Source organism: Centropristis striata, chromosome 12 (assembly GCF_030273125.1).
Source record: "Centropristis striata isolate RG_2023a ecotype Rhode Island chromosome 12, C.striata_1.0, whole genome shotgun sequence".
In the NCBI taxonomy this organism is placed as follows: Eukaryota; Metazoa; Chordata; class Actinopteri; order Perciformes; family Serranidae; genus Centropristis; species Centropristis striata.
In genome coordinates this window covers 23,888,129-23,915,308 of record NC_081528.1, presented here as the reverse complement: position 1 = coordinate 23,915,308, position 27,180 = coordinate 23,888,129, and the positions used below count along the sequence as shown (strand labels likewise).

The 27,180-nt window shown below is 41.5% G+C and overlaps 2 protein-coding genes across 6 annotated transcripts; both read right to left on the bottom strand.

The window, feature by feature from the left end:
* Positions 1 to 2,272: 2,272 nt before the first annotated feature.
* LOC131981523 (cytoplasmic polyadenylation element-binding protein 4-like) lies at positions 2,273 to 14,617 on the bottom strand. 5 transcript variants are annotated; one of them, XM_059345844.1, is made up of 12 exons: positions 14,506 to 14,617; positions 12,447 to 13,566; positions 12,254 to 12,352; positions 11,354 to 11,447; positions 9,763 to 9,813; positions 7,792 to 7,815; positions 7,198 to 7,374; positions 6,858 to 6,947; positions 6,617 to 6,735; positions 5,679 to 5,793; positions 5,411 to 5,592; positions 2,273 to 5,272 (listed from the first exon to the last, which is right to left on the bottom strand). In XM_059345844.1, the coding sequence occupies exons 2-12, from the start codon at positions 13,509 to 13,511 to the stop codon at positions 5,045 to 5,047; spliced, it is 2,244 nt and encodes a 747-aa protein (XP_059201827.1). In that variant the 5' UTR covers positions 13,512 to 13,566; positions 14,506 to 14,617; the 3' UTR covers positions 2,273 to 5,044. The 5 variants fall into 5 exon arrangements, with proteins under 5 accessions (XP_059201827.1, XP_059201829.1, XP_059201828.1 ...); XM_059345846.1 differs by having other exon boundaries at positions 11,354 to 11,444; XM_059345845.1 differs by lacking the exon at positions 14,506 to 14,617 and adding an exon at positions 14,037 to 14,475.
* Positions 14,618 to 18,973: 4,356 nt separating this feature from the next.
* Positions 18,974 to 25,707, bottom strand: stc2a (stanniocalcin 2a). The gene is made up of 4 exons (XM_059347005.1): positions 25,407 to 25,707; positions 23,263 to 23,405; positions 22,349 to 22,560; positions 18,974 to 22,007 (listed from the first exon to the last, which is right to left on the bottom strand). Exons 1-4 carry the CDS (start codon positions 25,543 to 25,545, stop codon positions 21,644 to 21,646), a joined length of 858 nt encoding a protein of 285 aa, XP_059202988.1. The 5' UTR covers positions 25,546 to 25,707; the 3' UTR covers positions 18,974 to 21,643.
* Between the last annotated feature and the right edge of the window lie 1,473 nt (positions 25,708 to 27,180).

The following is a 27,180-nucleotide window of genomic DNA, read 5'->3' as shown; positions in this document are numbered from 1 at the left end:
CAGCATCAAGTGCCTATGCCTGCTTTTATGGCAAAGAGCATAGACTGTTGTGCTAAATAAAGACAAGAATTGTATTGGCTGTAATGTAATTATCAGAATAAAAAAATAATATACATTTCCCATTAACAGCCAGACATAATAGTGTGTATTCCTGTGTCCCTTTAAAATGAAGCAACATCTACTTGTAACCCTTAATCACAGGTCAAGCCTCTGTAAACATTAGTTATTAACAGTCAAAACAAAGTGTGATTTATTTCCTTGTTTGCCAGTATTTACAATATTAAAAAAAAGAAAAATTAGGACCTTCCACAATTATTGTGTGTAAGCCAAAAGACTTATTGTGAAATTACTGCTAGTCAGCTAGCTAGTGGTACAGTTAAACCTCCTGTACTCTTGGGGTCGTTTTGGACCCCAAATCATTTTCAACATATGATTAATATAGGTTAACTTTCATAGAATTGCTTGAAATGTTCTTTTTTCATACATTTTTATAGCACCCATGCTCCTCAGGGGTCAAAAAGGACCCCATGACATTAGACTGGTTTTTTTTCATTATTATTGGTCAATTTAAGTCAAATATACAAAATTAGGCCTCATATCAAGAGAAAAAGGGGTAGTAAAACCTGAATATTTTTTTCAATAGTTATAGTTAAACTAACTGATGCTAGCTATGCTATTTTAGCTAGCGTTATTAGCACCATTACCTTCAGTTGTCGTGGTAATATTGGGGGCGCGCTCTGCCGTCCATGTTTTCGGGTTTTTTACCTCCTTCGCCACCTTGGTTAAAGTGCTGTTGAGTTTTGGTATTTTTACTTTTAATAGGAACCGAGGTGTTTGGCCTCTAACGCGTTTTTTCCCGCGCTTGTCGCTCCGGCTCGGGTTCTCAGTCTGGTTCATGGTTTGGTCAGGTTGTGGTTCATCTCTCTGACTGGAGGACAGCTGTGAGCCAAACCGGGGCACACACAAGCTCCTCACTGGCGCCATCTTTACCTCTCTGAACTTCACATTAACCACTGTCGGAGGAAGAAACACTTGCTCTCTTCGTTCTTGGCCAAATATCTGGACTGGGTTTTTCATTTCTGTAATCCTGAATTGTGCCAGCAGGTGGCAGTTACCCGGATGACGTGGCTTCCAAGGTCCGGTTCACGTGCCTGAGAGTTTCTGTAAAAAGCTGGTAAAAAGCTGAAAAAGCCAAATTTCTGTTAAAGTCTGCTGGTGTAAATGTAAGACATACAGCAGCCTGTATAGCATCAGCTTTGTAGTCTACAGCCTGAGTAACTGAAGCAACGCATTCTGTTAATAAAAAGGCAGCCCACATTAGCATGCTATAATTAGCAAACTATAACCTAACTATATCTTTTTCTATATTATATCATATACCACTTGTACTATACTGTGTATATCTCTGCATATATTTAAATATATTTATTCATTGATGTTCCAACTACTACATGCAAAAACTTATTTAACATGCTAAAATGTATTTTCTCCAATGTGCAATATCTGTAAAATGCAAAATACTTTCAGGAAAACAGTAACAAAATACAAACATGTATGTTTATGTTTTATTTATCCGTTTTCCATATCTATGTGTTTGTATCTGAGCTGCTGTGACAACTAAATTTCCCCCCGTGTGACATTCTTATCTTATATCTGACTTAAAGTAAAATGGACCCCATTAGTTTTATTCCATTATTTATTATATCATAAATTGTTCCAATTTTACATACGGTTAACACAGCACACCTCACAGTTCATCAGTTTGTTGCGTCAGAGTTTAATTTGTAATATAACCAACGATAAATTAATGTAGAAGTAAAATACAACATTTCCCTCTTTGAGTATTTAAATAAATAAAAAAATCTGACTTTCCTTTTGTAATAAGCATTACAGTCATTAAGTGGAACTAATTCATTTGTACAAGGATAATAAAATATGAAGTGTATACTACTTAAGAGAATACATACTGACTTCTATTAGACTAGACAGGGTTTGTTGGAACAGAAGACAGGAGGTTTAGGGGAGTTAAACAGAACTCACCAAGGCCTGAAATAAGCCTCAGCCTATAAATAGCTCTGACCTGATTCAACATAACCCGCCAGATGTGCCAAAAAAAAAAATTTGCTGTCACACAATAATGGCATCAGGTGTGAGATTTCCATTCACTAGAAACCCTTCAGGGGGCAAATCAATTAACAAGGGCCTTTCAGACGATACTGAAATAAAAGGGGGAGGAAAAAAGCTAAAATCATGTGAATCAATAGGCGTGTAATTCTTCCTCACAGCTGTTTTATTCGTTCAACAACTCACATTACAAATACTTCAAATGTATGCATACAGTTACAAACAGTTGGCAGCAAATGAATATATGACATTAGATCTTTGTTTTACTTCAATACTACAAACCAACTATAAAAACTGACGTCTGTATTGTAGCGTAAATTAATCAGGAAGAAAATATAAAAATTGGAACTTACGTATAAATGTGAAATGACTTAATAAAAATCAAAATGATATCAGGTAAAAAAAAAAAAAGTTAATAAATATAACCTTCCCAGCATACAATTAAAAACTATTGAAATTTTGCAATCAAGTAATACTAACAGACATAATCAATATTCTTTTCATCTGAAAATGTGGAGCACAATACAGCAATTAGAAAAACTAGACACATCAACGAGTTTAACACATCACCCCAAAAATATAACAAAAATCTGATCAAAATGATAGTTATACATTTCAATTGAAAATATAGCAAATGCTAAATACATTATCGACCTAGTATATACAATGTTTTCAATCACAGTAGCATGGTAGTAGCAAAATAAGTAAATAAGCACAAAACTAATGTTTAAAAATAAATTCAGGTATAAATTAGTTTTTTTTTTCTTGCAGACATCAGCATGAACAATAGGAAACAAATAATGTGTAAATGACTGCATGGTTTATATGGATTAAATGACTTACACTGCGGAGACTTGTTTCTGGAAAGAATAAGTATTGCACATAATGGCTCAAAGTTAACTTGCAACATTAAATCACATTCAGGTTATGTCCCAAAGCATGCCACATCACAAAGGGGGTCAAGTGATCAAGTCTCCTCACCTATTGTCCTACTGAGTGTCCTCTACATTACAAAACGCATCCAAAGTGTTGTCACTGTGTAGATTGCATAAACATCATGTCTGTGTAAGGAAGGCAGACTCCATCATGTAAAGAGAGGCTACAAGAGAGGTGATCTCAAAGAGATAAGGAAAAGAAAGTTTAAAAAGGAAAAGGAGATCTAGTGCATTACATTAGGTCCTGCATTAACACTAGCCATGTTATTTCTGTATTACATTATGCATGCCAAGAATAAGTAGAACTTACAGGCAGTCCCAGAAAGAGGATCTAAATATTCAAACAGCTGATATCCACTCCGGTGATAGAAGGTAAGATTTCACATGATCAAAGCCAAAACATTTACCCTATCGATAATCTTATTGACTACACCTAGGAGCGAAATATCAGAATATATTTTCAAGACTATCAAAATCAGTTTAGAAAGGTCTTGTCATGCCTTAGGATCCTGTAATTATGTTTATTAGGACAAAGGAGAATTCATATATGACTGGCTAATGGTAGCCTTATTTTTTTTTTTTTTTTATCTACAGAATCACACCAATGCACCAGACAATTTTCAGATTTACCAGCACTTAAATATATAAAAGCTAATTGAAAATTATATTAATATCATTCATTTTCTTTTTTTTAAATTAAGTTTACCATAAATGCAGATCTCTTAGTAACAAAGGTACAAAATTATTTTTCACCAAGTGAAAAAAATGAGGTATTGCAAAAGGAGTTCTCCCATCTGTGAAAAATGTGCCTAAAATGACTATTGAAAAAAATATTTAGAAAAGTAGTGCATAATAAATGTATATATGTTCATGACAAAATAATCAGCTATAAAACACTGTACAAAAATCAGCAGGCCATGTATAAAATAATATCTTTATCTCTGTGACAGCAAATTCTAGCTACTACCATATCCAACCACAACACTTGTGATAGAAGCTCCAGTCATGGTAGAGCGTGCAGTGGTACACCATGAGGACAGCTCAGGGAGACTGGACTGTGCATTCCCATTAGTTTGTACTACATTAGCATGTTAGCTTCCAGTGCTAATATCCCTGACAATATAAAGTGAGCAAATACTACTGACAATACCTGAGCCCTGAGGGCTGTGTCTTTATTAGCCGACACCCACAAACCGAAACTCCAGACAACTCCTGCCTTTTCCTCCGCCGGACGACGAGAGGACATTATCCTGAAAACCCTCAGATCAACATCTGCTTTTGATGATGCGTTTTAGGCCAATCTTTGGTTTGCCCTTTTCTGGTTACAAAGTGTCGACTTTTAAACCAAAACCTAAGAACCCATGCCAGCAATCGAAACACGTGTGCCAGACTGAGGGGAGATTTTTGTTTTGTGACGTGGCCAGATGCTATACACTGAGCTTCTTGAAGAACTCAATCGTCCGACCGTCTGAAAACGGTGTTTCCTCCTCTGTTCAACCCAACCATTTGCACTCAACCTTTGGTAAATGGTACAGTTGTTCTCTAATCCTGCAAGCGAAAAGTAAGAAAATGCACCCTTCTTCTTAAACTCAACTTCCATAGTTAGTATACTGATTTAGGTATGATGAACCTCACTTAAATTTTATGTTACTCTTGACAACAAATGTAAGCAGCTTTGCCAGCTAACACGAAAAGAAAGTACAGTCAAGTCAGAAAACATCTAAATCCAAATCTAATGCATCCATATGCTCATGCACACTTAAAGTCAAAACATAAATGGGATTTCACTCTCTTCTTAGCATTTACTTCTTTTAGAAGGCCCAATTAAAATAAAATAAAAAATAAATTAAGTTGTTTTTTTTTTTTTTAACTTAAAAGAAAAGTGCATTTATTTTTCATATCATAGCCCGTACCCCTTCCCTTACTACCCCGTTCTTTCAATCCCTCCCCGATGCTGCATCGTCTCCCTCCCTCGCCCTCTCGCCTCAGTTCCAGCGGAAGGAGATGTGTCGCGGTCGGTCCCCTCCCTCCTTCACCAGCGGCTTGTGGAACTCGCGGCCAGCTCGGGAGTGGATGGCCGCCCAGCAGTACTCGCAGTAGTACTGCAGACAGGTCACGTTGGCGCAGAAGAAAGGAGCAAACTTCCCCCCACAGCGGGTGCCCTGGCACTCGTCACACAGCTGGTCGTCCAGGACATATGGCTTCACTTCCACCTGAGAGAGAGAGAGAGAAAATGGACGACAGGGAAACTGTTGAAATGGAGGTTGAAATAAGGGGCTTAATTAATAGTTTATGAACATCAACTCTTCATTTTAAAGACCTGAATAGGAAGCTGCATCAACTGGACTCACCCGTTTATCAATCTCCCCGTGCTGCAGTTGAACAAATCGGGCACTAATGGCTGCAATGTAGCTTTGCTGATTGGAGAAGGCTACTCGCCCCGCCCCTTTTGGATACTTGAGTTCAGGGTCCGTGTCAATCCCAGCGTAACACACTCCCCCATACAGCCGGTCCATGATCATGGCGAGCTCAACTGGAAGAGCAACACACAATTTAAGTTAATGGGTTCAAAACAACTCCTAAGAATGTAACGCATGTCGGGTCACAGCACACGCATACCTGCACGAAGGGGACGAGGGACACCTCCCACAAAGATAGTTTTCCTCGGGTCCAATGGCTGAGAGCCATCCATTACAAAGTCACTGTCGTTTAGGTTCCAGGGCCGGATCTGGACCTACAAAAAGAGATTTAAAAAAGTTATGAACATTAATTTCCTCTCAGTCAGGCTCTGCTCCTTTGAGAGCAAGATACAGTTTGGATTGGGAAAATGAAAGCGGCTTGCAGTTTATGTAATATGGATTAACAAATTTCTTTGGTTCAATTTGACTGCTACTGTGGGATGTTGGTGGTGGCCAGGGATTTTTACAGGAAGCCTCTGGAATGACAGTGAAATACAGCAGCTGCACCAGCTGATGGGGTCACGTTTTTAGATGTGTCATCTTTTGTACTATGGTGCTAAATGCTGCAATGTCAACATAAGCGTAAATTATTTAACTGATTAAATAAACTATTGAATTTGGGTTGTAAGTTAAACCGATGCATATCGACAGAATGCAACTTCTGTTAAAGTGGAATGCAGATAAATCAGGAAGCTATGCAGTATTATTTCTGCATGTTCCATACGGCAGCTTGCTAACACATAGCTAACATTAGCTTGCTTACAGCTAACTTGTCCTCTCTGGCAGATATTAGAGTGCTAAAATAATCATTTGACATCAAATGTTTATAGCTAGCTACAGGTCTTTTGCTTGCATTTTAGTCCATGGTTACATATTGTGCTCTTGGTTTCCAGAGTATGATAAGTTGCTCTCTATCTACACTAAAAATGGGCAGCGTACTAAACCTATACACCTGACGGATTACCACAGCAAAGCCCATATTTGAACAAACAAAACAAATGGCTATGCCCAAAGCTGTCACACATTTGTGTTAGTTTTACAGTTGCTGGACAAGACAGAAAACATGCTTGTAGCAGCTAAACAGAACAACAAACTCACAGGCTTGTCTTTGATAGTGGGACTGGAGACACACAGGTAAAGCTTGCCATCCTCCTGAATGCAGGCGTCAATCAGGGCCTGAACAGAGCTCTCGTCTTGAAACAGCAGGAATGCATATCCTGGAAAGGTCGACGAAACAGAACAATGAGTGCCCACAGAGTGTAAACACTCATCATCATCACCACAGTGCTGTAGAGTCAACACGCTGGCAGAAAAATAATGCTCAACCAGTTTGACTCACCTTTTGGTGGGAAATAGGACTTGCTCTCTGCCTTGTGAGGCCAGTCAACAAACAGGTGACCAAAGCGGCGGAAACTGGCAGTTATCTCATCTGTAAAAAGGGAAGTCAAATAATCAGTGATTGTTCTGCACTGCCTTTAAGACCAAGTTACATTTTTTGTTCCTTATACAGTGTGGCTAAATTGCAGCACTAGAGTTATAAATCAGACACATTTACATCACTTATCAAACTCAAAAATGGTCTATTTTTGCTGTATAAAAATGACAAACAGTTCAATATTGCAAGCTTGTTATAGCTTTTGATCTACATTAATGTAGATAGATTAAAAGCACGTCTTCACCTTCATCTATGTCTGGAGGTAGCCCTCCAACAAACACTTTGCGTGAGTATCGCTCCACACGTTCACCATTAAGGTGGGGGAAACAGTGGGCTGAACCGAGGCCAGCGAGCCCCTGGTCACCAGACTCGTCCTCTCCAAAAGAGCGCTCATCCTCCATGGGGAACAGAGAAGAATGGCCTAGAGGAGAGAATAATCTGGATTACACATATTGGTTCATCACAAGTAAGGTTGAACCACAGTTCTGACAATGTATGTGTATGTATGTATTAATATTACAATGAGCAGGGGATTTTATTAAGTGTAAATACAATAATTAATGTCAAGAAATACAGACAGAAGCAGCCATGATTGCTATTTGTGATGACATAATAAAAGCATGAGTATTACTACTAGGTCTTAGCAGGCAATATTTGAATGCTTTTTATGCCATAAAGAAAAAGGAGCTTAAACCCCGACAATATTCAAGGCAGAACAATAAGTGACACTGAGCAGCCAAGCAGACAAACACAGAGGCAAAACCACAGAGTCATCATTTCAGGAGTCATTACTGCTTTCTAAATCACAAGAAAATTAAGACACATTCACAAGCTTTACCTCGTCTTCTGCCATAACTTCTCGCTGCATGTAAAACAACACAAAACACTCTTGAAATGGCTTTTTTTTTTAAAAGGGCACAAAATAAACACAGCAAGTAAAATCAATGCCAGGGCTTGGAATTAATTTGCTGCATCACTGGCTTAAATGGCTGCTGTGGCTACTCCACAAGACAAAATGTTTTCTTATCAAATGTCTCCATTTTAAAAAGGTCCAGTGTGTAGGATTAACTGACATCTAGTGGTGAAGTTACAGAATGCAACCAGCTGAATACCCCTTTAGCTCACTCACTCCTTCCCTCCTAACCTTAAGTGGCCTTCAGGTAGCCTTAAAGCATGAAAAGCTCCCTCTAAAGCCTGTGTTTGGTTTGGCCTTTCTGGGCTTCTGTAGAAACATGGTGATCAACATGGCAGACAAGGCCCTGCCCACTATGTAGATATAAAATGCTAATTTCTAAGCTGACGAGAACACGATTCTTGGTTTCAGGCAAGTGGCAGACTATGTCTAAAAAACGAAGCCAATGCAAAAGTGCCTAAAACCTGCATTCTTTCCAATGGCCAGCAGGGGGTGACTACACTCATTGCAAAAAAGTCTGACTGCATAGAAGTCTATGAAAAAATGACCCTACTTCTAACTTGGTAAACATTTTCAAGTCATTCGTCAACACAGGTTGATGTTAATTTTGTAAATTATGGCCCCATTTAGCATTAATGAGAAGATCAAGCTAACAAAGCCAGCCAGGCTTATTTCAGTTTGTCTTACTCATTTTTTTTTTAGTTAATTAAGTCCCATAAATGTTAAAATAATATCTGAGCTTTAACTGTGCTGAAATTGCTCTGTGGAACCAAATCAACCGAAAATGAGTCAGACTAACCGAAATAAAGCCTGGTTTATTTGTTGAACTCGCTTCATGGCTTCAGGACGTGGCTACTTTGTGATTGTGTGATCTCATCTTAGAACCTTTCAGAGTGTTACAGCAAATTGTAACATTTCAGTTGCCTAAAAATATTTTCATTTCATTTAAAATTACACATGCACCTTGCCCACAAAGTTAGCGCTAGAGTTAGCTGATAACTTAAGTTTCCTCCGTTTTCAGACCCCCCTTCTCATCCAAATTCGGTTGCTCTGATTCCAAAAAAAAACCCAAGATAGTATCAACCATATGGTGATGACTACAATTAAGATTATGCCATATTTGCCAATAAATCCATAAAATCCTATATAGCCCTCCTTTAAACCTTCAGAGGAACATAAATTGCAATGGATATTAAATTGGTATCAATAAATCTATCTACTGTATATAGTATAGAGAGAAACCACAGGACATGTAATTTTAGCCAGCAGTAAACGAAAGCCTCATGAATCACATACGCATGTAAAACTAAAAACCGACCTGCACAAGATTTCTTGTGCTACACATATGACTGAAGAAGCCCTGTGTGAATCATTGTCCTTGAAAATAAAATGCTTATCATTATGCATGGAAAAACATGAAAACTAGAATTTTAGTATCACCTCAAACATAAATACAACTTACATCTGCCTCTGACAGCATACTTGCGGTATAATTTATTTGCTCTTTGCCGCCTCTGAACCGCCTGATAGCAGTATTATTTTCCTACCCGAAGATGCCAGCCTGGCCTCGTCTCCTTTTAGTCAGCCATTTTGGTGTGTCACAGTGACGACCTCAGCAGTTTTATAAAAAGGTATAAAACAAGCTTTATGTTTTTACCACTTGTTTTATGTCTCAGTGTGGTTAGATGATATCCAGAGGTTTTTCATTTGCTTTTAATCTTATGTGAGCTCACCAAATTCCTATCGACTGCATTTAAATTGCAATGAAGAGCTGAATTTCAAATCTTGACTAGCGTTCTTAAAATAATTACTTTTTTTTTGCATTTGACAGACATTAATTTCAAGCCCTGGCTTCTGCTACAGCACTGGATATTTGTATGCATGTCATTTACATACCATTCATAGGTAGAGGCCCGTCTCCACCCTGGTGAGAGAAGCTGTAGCGTCCTACGTGACAAAAACAGGGAGATGCCTCAGAACACCATGTGACGACATTTAACCCTTTTCCCTTTGGTGTAAATTTCTCCATAGCCCGAAATAATAATTGAAATAACGTTTGAATGGTTGGGTGTAAAGGACATTTGGGAAAGTGTTAAGATTTCAGCAGACAAATCAAATAGTGCCTCAAATGCAGTTACATGTAAACAAAAGTGCACGTTAGTGTCATAGCAAAAAATAAATTAAAAATACTCAAATAAGTCCAAGGATGTGTGACTTGCAAATTATTAGCGGATTTTATTATTGAGGAAGTTGTAAAAAAAGAAGATACTGTACATGCATCAGCTGGCCCAGATTAGCATCAGCTGTCTGTGATGGAAAATATGTTCTTTAAAAGATTGACTGCAACAAAAACTGAACGGAAATGTTTTATTAATGACAGAGTTAGCGAAAATCAGAGTCTCTACAGCAAAAATTCTGCAAGTGATTATTTTTAATGAGTTACAGAGAACAAGACTGATCTGTAACATATCTTAGTTCTCATTTATGATTGGTTCATACACCTGATTTGACTGCAACAGAGGCCTGGAGTTTTTGTACCAATTTAATGTAATATCTTATTCTATTCTTATTATTATTCTACAAAACCATTTTTGTAACTAAAAAGGAGGAACATTTCTCAAATGCAAATGATTTCAATAGAATATTTCATTAGATAAAATCATTGATTACATCAATCCTTTTTTCAATCAATTCTGACTTTACACACACTATTAATCTCTATTCTACGCAGGAACCCCTGGATTCTAATTCTACAAATCATAAAATACTTATATTATAAGTGAATATTAGTGTTAGTTAAATCTTTACTTGCAACTCCGCAAAAAATAAGAGGTTTTAATGGAATGATTAGACATGCAAAAAAACCTGAGAGTCATTCACCGTTTTAGAATCTGAGTGTCTACTGCATTTAAATGACAATATTTTGAAATTAAAAGGAGGAAATTATTTATATATTAGGAGGATATGCTGTCAAATATTCACAATTATGTCATACATATGATACTTTTTGGTTGATCCTCCCTGGTCTCAGTGTGAAAGAGTATTCTGTTGTGCCTGTAACATCCTTTTGGTGTCATTACCAAAACTCAGGTATTAAATAGTCATTGATATTTAAAAAAATTAAGTCGGAACAATACCCAACGCTTGCCTGATATCAGACAACTAATTAAGGCAAACCCAGCCCTCCATTCACCACCATAACACTGCATCAATATCAGTTTGATTGAGCATGTTATATTAGGGATTTTTGCATGCAACTGTATTAACAAAGAAGTGTAATCACAGGTAAACTCTCATTAATGCACACCCAATAAGCAGGATGCATGTTTAAACTGAAGTCCTGCTGCCAACACAGGTTGTCAGCGTTATGAGAAAAATAGCCAATTTCAACTTTCATTAATATGCAAGAATCGACTGCATTTATCTACAGTCAGTATCCAGTACAGAAAAGTATCCTTTCCTCTCTATTGTTAGTGTGGGAACCAACCTTTCAATGAATCCTGCTCAGCCCTCATAATGTCAATCAGAGAGTTCTCCAGAGAGTGCATACTGAAACCATCAAAGGACCGTGTTCTCTCCTGCTGAAAGAGAGGAAGACAACAATTAGCCTCCTCATTTCCCACATCACCATCTAAAGCTGCAAAAGCTGCAAGAGCCCTGACATAGTTTGCTAAGATGCTAATAGCTAATAAAAAACTGCAGCGAATATCCCCGTAGAGACCTTCAGCAGAAAGCACTGTAAACAGAAAATGGAGCCTAGAGTATGTTACACAAAATCACCTGCATAGCACTGCAATCTCATAACATCTTTCCACTGTATCCGAAAGCTTCAGATAAAAAGATATGCTACTTAAAAGGGCTAAAAAAAAATGCATCTTGCCACTTGTCCAATCTCAGATCAATACAAATTGTAATTTAATAGACTTAGATAAAAGGATATTAGCATTTGAATCAATTCCAAAAACACAGAAAAGCTATGATGAGTATGTTGATACAAGTGAGGGTGCTTCACTGTATCTAAATGGGTTGAGAGCATGCAAAACTGCAGTTGAGCACAAGACTTCTCAAATCAGGACAAGAGGAAGGCCATGTGATCAGAGCAGATGATAACACTGCTCTCCTTCAGCGCAATGATCTAGATAAGCCCTCAGACACAAGCGCACACAATAAGTTTCAATTCATCTGTTTAGTTGGCCAAACTGTCACACATTCAGTTTTGCTCAATGGCCCATTTGTTGCATTTGACACAGATAAGCGTGTTTAATAGACTTCATGTAATTTGCCCTTCAAGGGCCCATAAAAAACTAACCTAAACTCAAGCTAGTTCTATAAAGAATCGCACCTCGTAACTCCTTTAACAACAGACTGAGTATTGTGATAGACTCACCTGGAAAGGGTAGACACTGTCACTGCGGCTAATGCTGTCCTCCACCCAGCCCTTGTGATTGAAACCAGAGCTATTTCTGGGGAACTTCTGAGAGGGAACCTGTGGGACAGTTGGATTTGTTTCACACATGTCTGACCAAATACATTATTTGCCATTATGAGTGCTTTAGATGAGTCAGGACAATCTCATCTACCTGATTGTTGGGGAAGGACTTCTTCAACGGGGAGATGGAGTTAAGACCCGTCATCCCTCCGCCTACCCCCCGCCTGTACTCTCGCACCCCCTGCGTGCCTCCCCAGCCACCATACCCACCAGGGCTCCAGGAGGTGGATGTGGGAGTGGAAGGGCTCTGGTAGCTTCCCCAAGGTGAAGGGGGTTTGCTCTGGGCAGGGGCGAGGTGAGGCAGCTGGGTGAACGGTCCAGTGCGATGGGGATGCGGAGGGAAGGAGGGCTGGGGTGGATGAGGACTAGCTGGGGAGCGCCGGTGCTGCTGCGGGACCCCCTGACCGTGGGGATGGTAGTGCTGGGGGTGAGGTGTGGGTGGGTGGTGCTGGGAGACTGGTCCAATCTGTGGGGAGAAACTCCCTCCAGCTCCAAAGCCAGGCCCGGCATGGTGGGAGAAATTTTGGAACAGAAGGGGAGGTCCGTTGGCATTGGAGCCAGCCGGGCCGAAGAACCCTCCAACGTCTTCCCCGACCACTGGAGACTGGGTGGATGGGACAGCAGGGGACCAGTTGTTGAAACCGGTCAGAGAGGATGAGGAGGAGGTGGATTGTGCACAGCTTGTACCCATTACCAGGCTATCCTGGTAGTCGAACCCGCTAAGCACAGGGGACTCCATCCTCAGCTTCTCCTTTCCGCCACTACTCTCCAAAGAACCCTTCTCCAATGGGCCGTCTTCAGGTAGAGCTCCCTCAAGCTCTCCTAGGCCTCCCCCGGCCTCCTGCTGGCTCGGGGACAGGGCCGGAGGCTGGGCCTGGACCTGAGACTTCTCTTGCATGTCCTGGAGGTCCAAGGCCTTGGACTTGTCTGACTCCAGAATCTCATCTTGCATGTTACTGTGTTGGGCTACAGCAGGGAACAGCCAAGCACTGCCCCCATTGGTGGAGCAGGTGTTGTTTACGAAGGAAGGGGGGCTGGGGGGGTTGGAGGGGTGGTGAGGGTGCTGGGGTTGGAGGTGAGGTGGGATCCTTACTGGGAAAGCAGATTTGTTACCGCTGCTGTTCTTCACCAGAACTCCAAACCCGTAGTCCCCCATTTAGGACACCCAGTAAATCTTCAATTCACTTTTGGCTTTCACCGTCTTCTTTATCCTAGTATGTGGGTTAAGGAGGGGCAGGGGAGGGGGGAGGAATGGGTGACAAAAAGCATAAGGCTGTTACACCTCAAGTTGATCTGGCCTTTAAAAAAAACAAGCCTCGCCATACCCTGTGAATGTGCTTGTGCTGCACCCTGTCTGGTCTTGTGATGCAATCAATGTGATTAAATCATTGACTCGCTTGGTCATGGGAGGCCTGGATGAAATATAACACTCGGATAGCAGGCAGGCAACCACGGAAAACACCCAGCCTAACCAGCGCTGGCTGCTAACAGCCTGTGCTGGTGAAGCTTACGTCTCTAAAGGTCGTTAGGCAGCTAGCAGCAAGCTAACAGCTGCTCCGCCACCTTCCATGTGCCCTATTAATCATGCAGATCCTAGCAGTCAATTTTAAAGTACGTTTATGCATTACAGTGCATCCGTGAACGCACAACCGTCGCGGTGGCTCACAGCATGGACACTTACCGAGTAATCTTCCTTTTTCAGCAATGACCTCCTCATACGCAACCATTTAAATACAGGAAAATGTTGATGACGTCTCCTGTCTGTTCTGAATCTGGGGTAGTTCCCTTCACCAAGCCGCTATGCTAGGAGAATAGCCGATAGACCGCAGAGAGACGCTGGAGCAGATTTGCAAACCAGCTGGGAAGCAATAAGCGAATTTAAAGGCTACAACGTCCCTCGAAATTTCGATAACGTACACGACAGCGTTATCGACGACAGGACGACGGAATCTTCCAGTACATGACTGGTTAGAAATGGTGTATGGCTGTTTAGACGACCTCGTCTGTTTCGTGTCCTGTATGTTCAATGTCACACAGCCTACCAAACCTTGTCATCATTTTTACATCTCCAAATAGCGTAACGCAACCTCGACGGCTCGTTTAACGTATCGACAAACATGTGTATTCAGTAATGTGTCGGGCATATCTACCTTCAGTTCGGCGTCATGACCTTATCGTTTAGATGTTGCCATAATTTAGCGTTTTCCCTTTTTCTGCATTTCCTAGGCAGCCGGTGTAAATGGTCTCTTCTCTCTTCTAGATGACAGCTGGACCAGTCGGGAGACACTTCCGTCTACAAGCCCCGCCCCCGCCATCAGCCACCAGCCACTGTGTGTCAGGATTTCCCTCAGAAGCCCCGCCCTCGCTGCTGAAATCTACCATTTGATTGGATGATTGCTATGGGGCCACGCCCACATAACTCCTTCTCAATGAATGGCACATGCACTCAAGACGTTCTCCCCCCAAATAAGGATGCCTTGAAATCAATGGGAGGAGTTCTTGTAATATAAGGAAAATACTTTAAAGATCCAAGGAAATTGCGATATAAACCCTCGACCAAGACTAAAATAAATAAATATATATATATATATATATATATATATATATATATATATATATATACTCTTTTCTATATAAAAGTACTGTAAGCCAATATAATGCAAAGGGTTAAAATCCCAGGTTTGGTCTTGGTATTTGCATTTATTCCAATGCAGATGAGTTAATTTGGCTAAGCAAATACCCACAACCCCCGCCCCCACCTCCACCTCCACCTCAGCCTGCAGCAGTTGTCCAAGATGAAGTGTTGTATACCAGACAAGCCCTGAAAAGCAGATAGATAGATAGATAATGCTGCAAACCAATCTCATTAAATAACCTATACAGTTATTTTTGGCACATAATCGAGCTTGGCATCGCAATTCATCTTATCTGTGCTGTGCCCTGGTCATACCCTCACAGATGTCATCTTTACATACATATAGGACAGACAATAAAGTCTCCATCATCTGATATCTCCACTTGAAAGCCAGAACCTCATACAGGTTCTTTCCTTAGCAGACGCCAGTTCATTGAAGCCTTAATGACCTTGCACCAGGAGAGGAAAGAGTATCCCTTTCAATAGAAGTACTCCTGCTAGACCTACAGTATACATTACTCAAGTAGGAGTGAAATTACTTGTGTAAAGCTACACAAGCAAAAGAGAATTTAAACAGGCCTATTAAACATCACACAGCTTGTGGACACTTTAAAGGATCATATGTGGGGTCCGGTCTCATATCAACATGGATGCTTGAAAACATGGGACAATGGGCCCCTGGCCAAGCAAAAGGCCCCACCATCTTCTCTACATAGGACACATATACTTTACTTTAGTCTATTTGTAGCCTAGTTATGTGTCTTTGTGGTAATTTTGAGTCTCTGTCTGGTTATCTTGTGTCTCCTTCAGTGACGTTTTGCAGGTAAATGCCAGGGGGGGCCCTGACACTTTGGGCCCCTGGGCCTGTGCCCAGCAGGCCCATTCAGTAATCCATCCCTGCTTCAACAACAAATTCCAGTGCAGTCCAGTAATGCTGTTATGACTGCTGACCATTCTGTCCCTCCCTTATTAGGGAGAGGAGATTCAAATGAAGTTAAAATAGAATATCTTCAGGATGGTGCCGTAACACGACAACTGCAGGCTGTTTAGTATAATCATTCAACAAAGAGAATGTAAATAAAAGGTAGAAATACTGGTTTCACAATGGACTAAAAAAAGCTACATTATAGAGCTACTAGTTTCAGTTACTTTCCACCCAATCAGAGTATTATTTACTGCTTACTTGTTGAGTTAGTCTTGTTAACATAGTGTTCCAGTCCCCCAAGGCGGACCCACCCTTCATTTGTATCCTGTAGTACTAGCACACATCACCCCACCCCACTCCTGTGTGCTGCAGGGCCTGTTGGGGTGGTTTAACAACACACACACAACCTTTTTTTAAAATAACAGACTGTTGGGCCAGGTGTCTCTGACTTGATATCCTGAAGCCAGTATCTACCAACTTAGAAAGCCATTGGTAGCTATGGTACTGTGTTGACTTAGTACCGGTTAGTGCAGCGCCTGAATGTGTGTTTGGATCCTCCATCTTATATGCTGCTGCCTGCTGTGGGTCTTTTGAGGCTGACAGTAATTTGAGCAGAGTGAGTTGTGTCAGCATTTTCTTCCCTGAGAGTAACACGCTCTGTATTCCCCAGTGAAACTGAGCCTTGCTGATTGGGTTCCATTCATTTTATGCAGATAACACTTAGATGTGATTATTATTATTACTGTTGTGCGGCTTTAGGTAAATATAGGGCATTTGTCTTTCTGGGCCTAAACAGGAGACAGAGGTAGGGTGCACCAGTTCACCCTGAATGGTTCTTTAATGATTCATCCATGGAACTCAGGCACCCAGTCATTTATTCATTAGTTCACACTGGAGCACAGGTATATGTTCGCATAGCACCCGAGGCCGACTAGCTCAGGTTTCTGTGCTCAGAGGCGTGCCTCTCTCTGCTGCTGCACCTCCTCACTGATGTGATCTCCGCTGCCTTCATATTGATAGAGCTCAGTTGCCATATCAACCATGCGAACTGGGAGATTTCTAGTCCAGCCAGCAGCCCATTGTTTGGCCAGGAGGTCATCCATCTCATACTCAATGCATTGTCACAACAAGCTGAGTGTGACACAGCATAATTTCTTCCACACGTGTGCAATACCAGTGGATGTATCTCACTGCATTAGGTGGCCTTTCTTATTAGCTCCCTATAGTGTGCAGGCAGCCATGTCAGTTTGTGCTGCAATTATCATCTCTGGGCAGAGGACAATTACAGTATGTATACACTACAAGTTTGAAGTAATTATAATGCGTGTGATATCAATGCCATCATATTTAGAAATCAGTTTGGAATGAATTTGCAGCTATAAATGGAGTAATGCGCAATACATTTTTTCTTATGTATCAAAAGTTAAATAGTGAGCCAGCTGAAAGGGGTACCAAAAAGAATACAGTACTCACAAGAGACATATTTTTTTAAAAGCAAAAGGTAAAAACTGAAGCAACAAGGTACATGGGTGGATTATTGAATGGGCCTGCCGGGCCAAAGAGACACAGCAAGACCAAAATAACTACAAAGAGATGCAAAACAGCTGCAAGGAGCTGCAAAGAGACACACAGAGACACACAGCAATGTAGAAAAGGGCACACAAAGAGAAACAAAGCATCTAAATTAGATAATAGATTGAACAATTACTGCAAGAGACAAAAGTGGCGAAACAACTGCAGACAAAAAATAACAACAAAGGGGCAAAAACAAGTGCAAAGAGACAGATAAGCACAGAGAGTTGCTACAAAGAGACACAAAGCAACCACAAATAAGCTAAACAACTTTAAAGTCTGAATATATTTTAGAACCATATCTCGAGTCGAATCTAAAAAAGAAAGAACAAAAAAATACTGGAAACTATGTTGTGTTTTTCAACCATCTGAAATAACCCTATGGACATGAAATTGTCTTCTTTTTTTTTTTTTTCAAATTTGGGGATACTTCACACGATCCACAGAAAAAATACTGTTTTCACTGGCTGAGTACTCACCATGATGACTAAACTCATCTTCATCGATGGAGTCCTCCTTTTATATAAAGCATACCAAATTCATCCATTTCTCCTTTTTTAGGTTGTTTGGAGGCGTATCGGCCCTGGGTGCTTCCTGTTATCAAAGAGAAAGGAAGTTAAGACACAGATTTCAAATTAAAATATGAGACATCGTGTAATTGCTATTAATTTCAGCTTTAATAGCATTTGTAGCTATAGTCAATTCGCTCAACTCAGCTCTATTAAAAATCATTGCAATTACTTGCACCTGCCACCACCATCTGCTTTTAGGTCAATAAAAAGAGAGATGTCACCACCCAGTGGTCATTTAGAATCACTACAGACTTGGCTTGTTAAAGAGCTGCTGCACTGTGGGACAACTTGCAAGACATTTACATTGAACTGAGGTGGTAATATTACAAAAGCTGTATATGTTATGAGGCATGCAATCTTTATTTTATTCCTGCAACACTGTAGACATATTGAAAAAAACCATGAAGACTTGTGGATTTGTGTGTTAAATCCCCTTATATGGCCAGCACGTATGCACCTCAGTACACTTAATTTGACCTTAAAGCTCCAAAACAACAGTTGGAAGTCTACCTTTCAAATCAAAGCACTGTCTAAATGTTTAGTGAGGCAATGTACACTGTTGGGACTACTCATAAAAACTGACACCCTGAACCCACCCCGAGCATTGCATACAATCCAGAGCCACTGACGTAAATGTTTGGGCCTTTCAATAGGGAGGATATTTCCAGTCCTTGAAACTTTAAACACAGCCCGTATTTCACTGTCAGAAAAGAGGCGGCAAGTCAAGCGAGAATAGGGTGTCCATAACTTGAGCGTATACCTGAGACAACGAGGTCTTCTCTGCTAACCTGCTCGTTGAATGTTTCACCACTGAATGTTTCACCCCAATTCTTGCCACAACAACGTGTTTGTCGAAGCGTTTTTAGAGCACCTGAATGTAAATAAAAACTAAATTGATAGACACTTGTACAAAATACAGACAAAAATATTTTAATGATAACAAGATACATCTGACTTCATGAGTCCAAAGATATTTATAGGATCATATGCCCAATGTCTTACAGGTGAGTTACAAACTTCTAGACCATGTTCTGCATTTTCAACAGTGAAAGCAGAGTCCTTGTGCTTAACGGAGAAAAACATGTTAACATGGCGATGGAGCACTAACAATACCGGAAATGTGGTTAGTTTTATTTTCCTCTGAACACATAAAGAAAAGCCATTCAAGCCACTACATTATTACAAAAAGCCATATCAAACCTAATGACAGAGAGCTGAACAGATTGTCACTTTACACACATACAGTACATTCTCAATAGGATTAGCTTATGTCTTGTGCTGGGATGTCACAGGAATCCCAGCTTCCACAACAGAATAAAAAAGAAAAAAAGAAAAAGAAAAGCCTCGCTGATGATTCAAACCCTGGGAGCTTATAATAGTCACTAAATGACTGGGAGGAAAAACGTTGCCTTATGAGCACATAATGAAAATAAAAAGTTAAATTAACTGAGCCACAAAAATCTGAGCAGGTTTTATTTTCTTTTTGCACCAATCGCTCCCCAGCATGCGGTGTAGTGTGCTCACAAACTGCACTTCCACAGCTAAAAGCATGTGACTGGCCTGAAATGGTCAAAAGCCTGTGTCTGTGACCTAAAGGAGGGAAAGAAGGTGAAGATGAAGAAGAGAAGTAAAGATGGAGTGAATCATCACATTAAAGAGAAAAACGAAGTTGTCTCTCTCCTTGCTCCACTCCTCTCTGCCTCTCTGTGTTGCTGGCTCTTGGCTGTGGCCCAGAGGAATTCTCTGGTGGCCTTGGTAAATATAACATTTAGAATAACAGCGCCAGAGCCCCCGTGTGTGGACTTAACCCAGTTCCTGGTTCCTCGCTGCGTTGCCTGCGGCTCTAACGGGTAGAATAACAGGCCTTCATGTCTCTCCTGACCTAGGTAAGGGACCAGAGAGGAATAAGGGCTAATTTAGAGGGGCCAGAGATCTGGAGGCTTTCTGTCAAGGCTCGTTCCTGTCCACTGGGACACCACAAAAGGGCAACATTGATCTTCTGAAGACAGAGCTCAATCTGGTCCTAAGGAGCATGTGGGGATACAAGGCTTGCTCAAATGAAATATCCTATATATTAAAGTCTGATTAGAGGTTGGCTGCTCTGGTAATCTGGTCTTGTTTCTGGGACAGAGGGAAAAAAAGTGTTTTGGATTTTTGGGTTAACTGTCCCTTTAACCCGCAGCGGTCCAACACAAACTGACAATCATCCAAAGTGCAAAATCTAAGACTTCTGTGGCTCAACATCATCATAAAATAGCTCGACATTAAATCTCCCCCCACGACACAGTATCGTCCATTCACTTAAATCACAGAGAAGCGGTCACTGTGGACAATAACAAGTTTAGGCACCTTGATGTGTGTGATTTTACATTGTGAAAGGACTCGATCGAACATCCTCGCTCACTTCTTTGCAGTTCACCACCGATAGTAGCTGACAGTTAGATGGGAAACCAACTCAAAGAGAATGTATAACATTTGACAGTTTGATTCTTATTGGTGAACAAGAACAATAACGTCTCCTGAAGCTATAAACATGATATTAATCTCTAATGTCACCAAGACACCGCTTCTGAAGCTTGATTAACAATGAATGAGAGTGACGTTAGACTTTTTGCATCACTAATACTTTAGCGAAAAGAGTCCGGGTTAGTCTCCCGTTCCTTGCTGCGGTGCTCGATGACATCAGAGATCAGTCTTGGCTCTCTTATTTCTAGCTTTGTGAGAGACCTCGCAATACATACAAGTGTGAAATAACTGTCCATATTCATAGTATTACATCTGCATCCTCTTTAGAGTGGACTTTCACTTTAAGAATGCACAAGTTTGTTGGCTTTGTGGCCATCATGCACTACAATTCATATGTGCCAGAACTGGACTTGAAACCTGTACAATTTGTATTTAATCATCAAGTATCTATAATTATAATACACATTCCCACTTTGAAACAACAAATGGTGTATGTTACATATCTACAGACCGATGTGTGATGGGTGCAATACTGTGAAGAGAACAACAGACAGCACACCATATACTATGTCATCTATAGTATATCAGTATTGCATATTGTAACTATATTTATACATGTTTATATAAATATAGATAAGTATATTTCTATGTACATTTTGATACTTCAACATTGCATACAGAATAAAATAAATAATACAAATATAATCAAATCTTACAGTAAGTATGATTTGAGAAATGCTATATTAGAGCCAAAATAGTCCTAACAGTTGAAATAATCATGATAATAACAATTATTATTTAGTTTTAAAAAATCGTGGCCTACAGTCTGGCATAACAGTACAAGCTACACCACAATTACCCTGCAAGTTTACCATGTGGGACTGCTGGAATGACTGGAGAGGGCGGAATAAGGACAGGAAAGGTCGGGGCTTGTTTCCTTCTGCTCAGTCTGTCTGGGAATTTGTGTGTGTGTGTGTGTGTGTGTGTGTATGTTTGTTTGTGGAGAAGGGTGTGTGTTGTCATGTGGAGGTGTGCATAAGTCTGCAAGTGTGGTTTCTAAACGTTGTAGGGTGGGAGAAGGGGGGGGGGGTCAAAGGTCAGGACAGTCTCCTGCGCTTTCACCTCCGGATGTCGGTGGCCTCGGGGTCTTCCTGCTCAGCCACGACTCCGGCCTCTGGACTCTGGCGACGGGGTCCCTGACTGCGATTGCGTGGGTGAGCGTTGAAGCCCGCCTTGGCCGGTTTGTCCTTTTCGCCTTGCCGCGGGGGGCGAGGGTGCTCCGGCTCAGGGTGGGAGGTCGAGGGGCGGCGGTGGTGTTCCACGGGGGAGCCGGCGGGAGACGGGGCGAGGGAGGAGCAGAGGCTCAGGCTGTCACACAGAGCCCCCCAGTTCTGCTCACACTGTAGCCGGACGCTCCGTGTCAACGCGTCCTTCACCTCCTCTCCGCAGCTCAGGAGAATATTCACCAGCTCCACATATGGACTGTGCAGAGGAGAGGCAGATAACTCACATGTGGCTTGTGATTTCATGTTTGGAAGCACAACACATCTTTGTCTAGGAGTGGTATGTTTACTACAACAGAACAGGCATAAAAAGGTGCATTATGCGATTCTGGAGAAAGACTCTGTGGCTCTGTGTTCTGTCCTTACGACCAACCCAAGAGTCAGCAGTTGATGACCTGGAACTCAACAATCAACTATCTTTCTCCAGAATCCCAAACTGCTTCTTCACACTGGCAGGAAGGTCCATAGATGGTAAACAATCAGAGCTCAAAGAGAAGGGACAAGCTAGAGAAAATCCATCCAATCATGATGTCCACTCACCCTTTAGGGAAGAGATCCTGGAAATGGATCATCTCCACCATGACGGCCACATTCTCCTTGGCAGCGGAGCACAGGTTGTGTTTGATGTAACACTCTCTCTGGAGCTGGAACACCATCTCTTTAATGGACACACACTTCCTGCTGATACAGCTGAACTTGTGCCGTAGCCCATGTGCCATACACTTCAGAGCATCCTTGATGAAAGACTTCCCCTGCGCACACACAGAAACACAGAATGAACTCTCATAACAAAGTCTGTTGAAACACATCAGACAAAAAAAAGCCCTTTAGCTGTTTTCTTCTATGCACATAATAGTTTTGGTACTTTTGAGATGTTGTGCACCTGTTTCAGCTGTGTTGCAGTGCATGTGTAGATGCATTGGAGCAAAGGCTGTATGAATGTGTTGCTACATGCTTCTAATACAATATAGGGTAATGAAGTTCTGCATGAATAGCAGTAAACAGTGTTATTTTGCTGCTGAAATCTTCTGCCAAAGATTCATAGAATGTGACCCTATAGATATGTTCAGACCCCAGTCAGGCCCAGCTTGGCAGGGCTTCAGCCTCCGCTATGTATGAAAAGGGAGCTAACTAGGCGTCTAGCCAACTGGCTCATGACCCTTGGTACTAACTGTACATGCACCAGTCCACTGAGAGGGAAGTAAAGTTCCCAAGAGAGGAAAAGAGATTATGAGATCAGCCTATATAAGATCACACTTCTAGGAAAAGTGATCTGTTTTGGGGTAAAAGAAAAAAGAAAGAAAGAAAGAAAGAAAGAAAGAAAGAAAGAAAGAAAGAAAGAAAGAAAGAAGAAAACAAATCTGCTCATGGAGTGTGGAGCAGTGAAAAGGAAAAGGAATGTTGCCTCCGGTTATACCATTTTCTGCAAACACACACACAGACTAGTTTAGTACCTGAGAGTCAAATTTGCCAGCGTTGTGCAGGAACGTCATGCAGATTTCCTGTAGCCCTCGTATCTCGCAGGAGTTATTCTCAAAGCACTCAAACACACCACAGCCGACATCCCCTGCACTCACCAGGCAGTGCTGGATCTCAGCTGGAAAGAGAGAACAGGTTAGGGGGAGGGACCTTATCATCTGTTCACAGCAGAGACAGCAGCAGATTGTTACAGGCGTGTTGGCAATGAAGACCATACAGCTTGAAGGCACAACTCCACTTCAGCACGAATCACAAAGCTGATGTGGCGTATAACTATTTCCACAGACACAGGCGGTCGCTCGTGTGTTCATGACCTAGAGTCTGAGAGAGAGAAAGGGATGCAGGGCGGGTGCAAGAGGGGGAGGGTGGTGGTGGGGGGGAGAGAAGTCTAATTTCCCAAGCTGAGGGGTTCCTGCAGAGGAACACTTGGTGACAGATATTACTGTGTCATTCTGCACCACAATCCATCTGCACTGCCTAGCTAGCATTGAGATGGGATGGTGCATTGCAGATACAGCATGTGGAGGAAACACAAATGCAGTCACTTCTATTGTCTGTCAACTAAATGTGCATCAACAAGTCTCTCATTACTGCATTCAAAGATTGCATACTGAAAGGACAATATTAAAAATGTGCACCATAACCAGCAATGCAGGCAAAAAACTTGGGCAATATGTAAGTATATGTCATGTGAATACATAATATCAGCTCCTGCACACCACTGGCTCACTCTCAAGTGGCCTTTTCTTTTAACTGTGGCCATGAAAGACAGGAATGAAACAGATGTTTGAGGACAGAAATTACCATGTGAAAGTGAAGGTCTCTCTTTTAACCCCAAATTGCTGTCTATGAGTGTGTATTATGAGACATCTGACTAGCAGCAGGGAACCTGTCACAGAAACTGCTGCTTATCCTATGTGACATCGTTTTTACCCTTAAGTTAATATGGCAATTGCAGGTTAGGTTGGCAGCCAGCAGGCTGTACACAGTTTGGCTATGAAAACACTAACTGTTGACTTAAGCAAAACATAATTACACGCGTGATTTGCCTTGAAGCTGATAACCGACGGGCATTTTTTTCATTTCAGTCGGAAGTGCGCACCAGTTGCGTAAAAGAAGACAACAAATAAAATGATTGAATGTGACTTATTAGAAATCACGCTTGTCAACAAAGAGCCTCTGTTGGGGGGGCAGCGGTAGTAGGGGGAAGGGGACGAGCTGCTGCGGGGTTTGTAGGCACTGAGTTGAACTTTAGTGCGCAGGAAAAGTGAGCCGCTGTCAGCAGTGCTTGTTTTGGCATCACGGGAATGTGCTTGGATCGTACGAGCTTGGCCGCAACGTGCATTGAATTACACAGTGGTGTTACCAGGGTCTCTGCTGTGAAACCTGCATTGGAGTTTGTCCCTATCTTTTAACATAACAATTATGCTGTAATATCTTGCCACAGGTTGATATAGTGGGTCGCAAGTCATGCTGTGTGTGTGAGGGGGGAAATGAGCCAATATATACGACGGTTTTCAGAGAAAAGTCAGCAATCCAGTTTCGTGTTAGTGCTTTGTGTTAATTATGAACATATCTCTCTTTTTATGGTATTTAAGCAATATTTCCTCAGAGGATTGGTTCAAGAACTCCTACTCGCCTCCAGCGCTGACCAACCACGCTCCTACAATCATTACTGCTCTACTAACCTGCTTGAACACACCAGCCAGCATTCATTTGAAGAGACAACACATGCAAAACCCACATTTCTCCCAGAAAACCGATGGAAATGTTACCTATAATGCGCGCAATCGTACAGCAGCGCGCGCGCACACCTAGATGCGCTGCCGTATACATTACCTATTACCTTGTGCCGTTCTATTAATAGTTTACTAACATATTGGATTTCTGTCTGAGAGTATTTACAAGATATCGTCTTTCTGAGTAATCGAAAAGGGTCATCCGTGTGCACCGTAGCGCCGGGCTTTAAGTTAAAAGCAGCGGATTGACGAGTCCCCCCAGCATGGTTTAATGTGCAGCCACAGAAACACGTGTACGGACAAACCCCGCGGAGATGTGCGAGTAGTTGCACCATCCAACAACCTCTACATTCACACGTCTGCTGACACTTATTTCTTACCTGTGTTCTGCAGGGAGAGGCGTCCTTTCTGACTCGCAGGCTTCTCCGGGAGGCTGTCATGGACATCAATATTATCCGATCCCACCACTTGCTCCAGCACTGACAAAACCAGCAGCGCCACGGCCAGTTTGACCAACATTGCGTCTCCGACAGTGTGCTCCGATTTCCAGCAAAAGATCCGGTGTGTGTGTGGGTGCGTGCGTGTGTGTGCGTGCGTGTGTGTATGTGTGTGTGTGAGGGTTCACCTTGGATCAGTGATCAGCGCAGCTGCGGCTTGGTGTCTTAAGGGGCAGCTGTAGGACTGAATGCATGAGCTGAAAGGGATGCTGCCTATATTTCTCAGAGCCCCGGGTGTCAATTTGGATGAAGGAGTTAAGCAGGTGTTGTCGGTTGGGGCTTCACAACCAATCAGAGACGCAGACATCCACGTCCAAGGTTTTAGGGGAGTGTCCAGTGAAAGTCTTTTGAAAGTCCCTTTTTCCAATAAAACTGCCGCTATAAAGCAATATTCATGAGTAAGTTGACTGTGATGGCTTTTAAATGATCAAGAGGAGTTTCACAAAATCTGCAAAAGTCAGTCATATTATGTCCAATACAACACACACACATATAGGCAGTGTTATAATCTTTCAACAGCTATATTTTTGCATGTATTGCAAGATAACTTAGTGGTCCTGCTTGTTGTTGCAGCAGTGGAAAGTCAAAAGGAAGTCTGTTTTTGCAATAAAACTGGAGCACTTATTTAGGCTACAAGGCTAAGCACGAGAGCAGTGGGAGGATCAAGAAATACCAAGCTCGCCAACAAGCTGGAGAAAATTGAAGCATATGATGTCCAAGCACTCTGCATAAAATAGGCTTAGCTTGTGAGTCTACAACCTACTAAGTCATTAATGCAAGGTAGTGATTAAATTCAGCTTCAAAGATATTTGCAGCCATTGCATTTCACAGAAAGTAGGTGAAAAGTCTGCTACACTCAATGAAAATAAGTTATAGCGTATAATGTTGCAATCAATGTTCTAATAATAATCATATGTGAACGACAGGATGTCAGGATGTCTATATGATAGGCTGTATTGATTTTGAGATCATTCTGTAATTACTGGATACTTACAATTGAAAGCTCCTGAAATAGAAATGGCTTTAATAACTTTTTTTATGGGGAAGTGGATATGAAGGGGTCTGTTACACAATGCCCAGTTTAGTCTGTGACAATGAGGTCTGCTAACCACTACTACAGGGAGTAATCTAAGAATAGAGGACCAACGTTGGCAGGGTTGTGCATTTGGAGACCTTAGAGGAATCTTTTTCAAGAGCAACACTTGAGGATGCCATGTGGAACTGACTGAGCCTGCAGTGAGAACATAAAGTCTCTGTCTTCGAAATGTTTCCAGTGACCTAATGGTGTTACTACTTTCAGGTAAAGACCTCTATAGGGGCCAGGGGTGCCATGCAGGCCGGCATGTCGCTGTGTGGTGCCAATGGGCCAAGGAGGGACAGGAAATGACCATCAGAGTGCAGGGTGGGCAACTGCTCTTCTGTCCCAATCCTCTAGGGGGCCCACTGATACTAATTGTTCCTTCCTTGTCTTATTTTTACAGCATCGAGTAGATTTCAGGGCATACAGACAAATACCAGCTGGATGTCACAGAAATACGTGAAATAATCACCATCTCTAAACTCCTTATTATGTAATAAATGCCAATGGAAAGTGAATTAGGATATTTTCTATCAGTGGATACATTGATTTTAAGGTTCAACAGAAAAAAACAAAGTG